Below are 6,000 nucleotides of genomic sequence, written 5' to 3' on the forward strand. Positions count from 1 at the left end.
TTTTGTTGAAGTTGTCACTAATATGTGACCCTGGAGCACAAAACCAGTCTTAAGTCGCTTGGGTATATTTGTAGCAATAGCCAAAAAAACATTGTATGGGTCAAAATTATCGATTTTTCTTTTATGCCAAAAATCATTAGGATATTAAATAAAGATCATGTTCCATGAAGATATTTTGTAAGTTTCCTACTGTAAATATATCAAAACTTAATTTTTGATTAGTAATATGCATCGCTAAGAACTTCATTTGAACAACTTTAAAGGCATTTTTCTCAGTATTTTGATTTTTCTGCACCCTCAGATTCCAGATTTTCAAATAGTTGTATCTCGGCCAAATATTGTCCTTTCCTAACAAACCATACATCAATGTAAAGCTTTGATGATTTCAAAAAAATTTACCCTTATGACTGGTTTTGTGGTTCAGGTCACATATGTGATTTTGCTGATGCTTAAAACACTTTTATAGTATATTCTTCTGGATTTATGTTAGATTAAGCACTTTGTGTAATAGCAATTCATAAATCAAACCATGTGGGGTTTAAACCTGCAACAAAGTTGCTTTTCACATTCTTTTTAAATTGAGAATGGTATGATTATAATTGAGGAAAGTATATTAAGTTTATTACAAAGTTTTAAAAAGTTAAGAAACAGTAGGCTAAATGCTTTATTTTATATTTATATAGTTTTTTAATCTCCCTGTTCTTGTTACAGTGTAATTATACAATCAAGTACTGAGTAATATTAAAGAAAGGGTTTGGATTGGGGTTAGTTGCATGCAATTACATAGTTTACTCTTATTATTACCAATGTTGGGTGTAATGCAGTGCCGAGTAATTACTGTAATTTAATTTCCCCTAGAAAAAGTAAAGGATTACACTTAATTGTTCTGTAAATTAATTCGTTACTTCTGATGTAATTGCATTAAATACTGTATAAACTATAGAAATATATATATATATATATATATATATATATATAAAACAATAGTGAATTTAACAAATTAACATTTAAAGTTAAAATGTATGTTTTTAGTGTAACCTTGTCCCTTTAAATACTTTGGTCAGTTCAAGAATAATTTAAGGGACTTTATATTATTTATTTGAAATAGTTAAAAGAGCAGATTCATGTCTATCCTTGTATTGTTCAATGGTCGAGACTGACATATAGCCTATAGAAAGCAGTTAGTTAGTAAGAAGTAATGCATAACTTTTTAGAGAGAGTAATGAGTACAGAACCATTACACTCGAAGATATAATTAGTAGCTAATTACTTTTTAGTATATTTTAACGTCATGTGCCAGTCGAAAAGCTCATTGTGACGCTTTAGCTCTTTATGAATTTGCGACTCACTACAATTAAATTCTCATATTTTTTTCTCTTTTCATAATTGCTCTCCAGTGCGCGGCTGTGTGAGCGCACATGTCCCGGCGTGCAGCTCGACGCGCCTCGGGCGCTTCTGTAAATCTAGTAACACCCAGTGTTGCCAATTTAGCAATTTTGTTGCTAGATTTAGCAACTTTTTCTTCCAAAAGCACCTAGCAGCAAATTTAGCTATTTTTTTGTATTTATTTGGCAACTTTTGATAAGTGACTCAAACGATAAAAAAGGCACACATTTTCCATCTAAATGACACAAAAAGAGGAAACCAAAGGTGCCTAGCAGTACACAATTCACATGAATTAGGTTGGCTGCAATTAGCAATTGTTTAATTTAATAATAATAATAACAGTTTGATAATTGTTCATTTACGATACACCTTAGTAGCTTGTGCTTGAGTTTGTTGATCAGTGCACGGTTAGAAAAATATCTAGAAAAATGAAAAAGGTAGTAATTTTCCAGGACATTATCCGTTATCCATTATAACCCGAAAACACAAAATACAATGCGTAATTTAAAATGTAGGTAAAACAACGTGTGAATAATAATTACGGAAAATTCCTTCATATTAATAGATTTCGCCCTACTTTTACAGACTTTTCTTAAGAGTGTAGCATACGAACTACTAATACACTGCTTAAAACTACAATTGTTCAGAATGAGTAGTTTCACTAGTATCTCATAAAAATAAACTTAAATTGTAATTGTTAAAAAAAATGTGTGTTTAATAATTCAATGTTGTATTTAAAATTAGTTATTTATATTATGCATTTATATTATTTTATAAACGCATCTAAATGAACATATTTTCTTTTTTTTTTTTTTTGCTGAGATTTGATGCAGCGACACAATTTAGCATCGTGATTACGCAATGACATCGCGTCATTTAGCAACAAATCAACCTTCCTTTAGCAACTTCCCCTGAACATGAGTTGGCAACACTGGTAACACCTCGCCTACTGGTGCGAGCCATGTCGCGTTTAAGCGCCAGCAGCACCGTGTGAACGGGTTTCTCGTGCCTGGCGCAGGAATGCAGGAGGCGGAGGCAGAACCGTATCTACAGCCAAACCTCCGTCGTGCAGCCCGGAGCTCCTCACCCAACTTTAACACCCACACAGATCCTCACAAACTGGATTCATTTCGGATCCTCGCTCAATAACACGCGTCGCGCTCGGCAGAAAATAGACTTTTTAAAAAACATTTTTTTTTGCACTAGACGGTTTCTAAATTAAATTGCATCTTAATTTATCTTTATCGACTTAACGCTTTGTTGTATGATACCAAACACAGTCATCTAGACGCTATTTTTAAGTGCCCTTGGCAAGCGCGTGCCATTTTGAGAACATAATTTTAGTATTATAGCATATATATATATATATGAGGAGCGCAGCGTATGCCATCTAATTGTGTTTGTTCAGTTGGGGTTTTGTTTGCACATGTTTTTGACACGGCTGAACTTGTTAATCTGCTTAGCCATGAACTAGGTTTAGTTTTGTCTGAAAGAACCAGCAGTTATTTTTTTATCCAGCTTTTCTTCTTCTAAGGTAATAAACCCGCTAGACAAACTGACCGGCTATTTTTCTAGTTTTTATACATCGGTTATTCAGTACGATCTTTTTTCGGATCCCTCTTTTGAACCGCGTGTTGTTCCGGGTTTTGAAGCATGTCTGGTCACAACATTGCCTCGAGAAGTTCGGAAAAGCTGCTTTTCTTTGGGGTTTTGGTTCTGGTTCGGTCGGTCTTGTGTCATGGGTTTGCTGAGGAGTTCACCGCAGGCTCTTATGAGTTTGGGTCTGTTATTCTGGAGCCTCTGGACGGGTTGAGAAAGTACGTGGAGGCCGTTGTCGGCACCCATGTGATTGAGATTGGTGCTGAGGTAACTTTTTTTTTGTTATTTGTGACATGATCTAATGACTTGTTCTAAACTTCCCACAGGAAGAATTTGCTCTTATTTGTTCAAAATATTCAATAGAGGTTGCTCTTCCATAGGCTAGATAGAGGTCTTGATTCTTTTTCATTGAAGTATCAACTTTGTAAGGTTTGCTGAGTATAAATAGGCTACAATTCGATGAGTAATGCATGAGCTGGTACTGAAATCCTGATTGCAGAGTTTGGTGCTTTAGCAAATCTGAGCACTGAAACTCTAGAGGAGGAATATGAGATTACACAGGGGTTTTTTTTGCCTCAGGAGAAACATCTGAAAAGCATGAGGCTCTCCATGCAAAACAAAGACATGTAGGCGAAACAGTTGAGATTTTGAAGAGATCTCGTTTATGATGATATATGGACCTTTACTTCTCTTATTCCCTAATAAATGCTTATACTTGTGGTATGTGTATAAGCACATTTAGCCCTCTCATGTTGCCCCTTGACTTGTTAATCCTTTTAACCCTTTCCTCTCCTCCACTCATCCTTTGCCCTAATTTCCTCTGCTTATGTCCCGCTCACCGAACCGCCCCTCGCCTCTCTTTGACCCAGAATGCTGTGTTGTACCTTGACTCAGTGTTTGGCCCAGAGAACATCTATTCTGTTGCAATGGTAAGAACAAGTAAAAGTGTCAGAGCAGGACTGATTTGTGCACTTGTTTTGACACGCACACATGCATATCCTTGTAATGTTACTGTCTGTGTGTGAAAGCGACAACTGCTACTGAGGACAAAATGCCAGTACAGGTGTGTAAGTGCTTGGTGGCTCATGCCTAGAATGGCAAACAATGCTGCTTTGTAGAATGATTATGTTCTCATTGACTTCCTTTATGAAGTCACACACACTGTTCCTGATTGCTCATGTTTGTCCTTCACCAAATGAGGTGACCTTGTTCCTGAGAGTGTCTGTTTGATCACAAGTAATGTATGTGTGATAGCTGTGCATGTTTGTGAGTTATAAAGTTAAGTGGGATGCCCAGCTGTCCCTCTGGCACACGCACACACACACACACACACACACACACACACACACACACACACACACACAGAGAGAGAGCTCTATTTGTATTGTGAGGTGTTCTTACACAAATACTGTTAAAGATTATAGCCTACCTCCTTAGCCTATCAAACTGGATCCCAAACCTGCAAGTTTGCGCCCTTTGTTTGAATGTTCACAAATTAATTTTGAACAGAAGTCTTCTTAAGTGTTCTCACCGCTTAAAAACAATGTTCCGGGTTCAGTACAAGTGTGTTTCTGACTTGCTTTTTTCAGAAAGTCATTTCAAATCATCCCTCCATACGTAAAAATCATATTTTAGGCACTTACAGTGGACATCCTAGAAGGTTTAAAACCAGAAATGCACAGCTCACGTCTCTTGAAATTCTTACATTGTTGTTCCATACAAAAATGTTATTTGAGCTGTAAAGTTGTCCAAATTGTTGTTCTAAACTGATTTGCTTCAGGACGGAAATTTTTTATTAAAAATCAAGAGATGAACAATGAAGTACCACATTAAAACTTACTATTATTACAAGGAAATGCATATACCCAGTAAAATTCTAAATGATTCATTTGATATTGGCTAAACTGAAGTGTAACTACTTTAAATGTAAAAGTATCAGTGAAACTATGAGCCACATATTGTATTAGAGTTAGTGACATGATGCTCATTTTGTCCGGATCTATTTATTTCAAAAATACATTAAATGTGCAATTTGTACACAATGACTTAAAACAATTATATAATCAAATATGTGTGTTTGGTTAAATTATTATACTTTTTTGGGTAGTATAAAGGGGGAAAAAAAATGCCAGGGTGGTACAAATGTCCTGAGATCAGAATGAAAATTAAAATAATAAAAATGTTGAAAGGAAAACCTTCTAAATATAATAAAAAAAAGTATTATTTCTCCGAAAAATATTAGTTGTGAAGCATATCTGAAAAAACGTTCATCTTTTTCTTCAGTCAAAAGATACAGGAAATGTTCATTCCACCCTTTTAAAAACTGATATACCTATATTTTTGTTTTGCTAACTATGTAGGATCATATAGTTAGTTGCATTTTGTCACGTGCAGTGTTTTTCTTGCTGTCTGTGATTCCATCAGAACAGAACTGCGACCATCTGCTTACTAAATAGCTTACTGTGCCTCTACTGTTATGTTACAGTGTTGTGCCCCATAAATATATACATTGTTAGTGATTTTTGCAACTAACAGCATGTCACATACGCTGTCTATAGAATTTGCATTGAACCCAAAACATTGCTTTAATTAAATCATGTGTGTTGTGTCACTCTTGTCAGTCAGTATTGGTTAATGATCAGCTATGGCCAGAGATCTATGAGTTGAGTTTAGATATAGACCGCCCTCTGTAAGAAAAACAGCAAATCTGCACTACACAGACCCGTTCTGGAGTCTAATCACTTTTTTTTTTTTTTTCCTTGTTTTTTTTTTCTTTAGTTTGTCGAAATGCTGCTGCAGTTTGTTGCTGAAGGAGCTGCCAGTGGACTGAATGTCATTGCGGTGTATGTATCTGAGATTCTCAGAGCTACTGGAGTGAACGGTGAGTAAAGGTTGTCTCTCAGGGGTTAGATCTAAATCTAAATATTTAAAAAAAAAATGTTTAACTTAAATATGCGTATATATATATATATATATATATATATATATATATATATATAAATCAAAGATTAATGG

The 6,000-nt window shown here is 35.1% G+C and overlaps 1 protein-coding gene across 2 annotated transcripts in view; it reads left to right on the plus strand.

The window, feature by feature from the left end:
- Positions 1–2,284: 2,284 nt before the first annotated feature.
- LOC107557688 (transmembrane protein 109-like) overlaps positions 2,285–6,000 on the plus strand; it is a 9,296-nt gene continuing 5,580 nt past the window's right edge. The window contains exons 1-3 of one of the 2 annotated variants that reach the window (XM_016241183.1): positions 2,285–3,252; positions 3,855–3,914; positions 5,764–5,866. In XM_016241183.1, the coding sequence (XP_016096669.1) occupies positions 3,040–3,252; positions 3,855–3,914; positions 5,764–5,866 (376 nt within the window). In that variant the 5' untranslated portion in view covers positions 2,285–3,039. The remainder of the gene's footprint in view (positions 3,253–3,854; positions 3,915–5,763; positions 5,867–6,000) is intronic. The other variant, XM_016241186.1, reaches the window with a different exon arrangement.

This window comes from Sinocyclocheilus grahami, unplaced genomic scaffold (genome assembly GCF_001515645.1).
Source record: "Sinocyclocheilus grahami isolate Dianchi unplaced genomic scaffold, SAMN03320097.WGS_v1.1 scaffold614.1, whole genome shotgun sequence".
Lineage (NCBI taxonomy): Eukaryota > Metazoa > Chordata > Actinopteri > Cypriniformes > Cyprinidae > Sinocyclocheilus > Sinocyclocheilus grahami.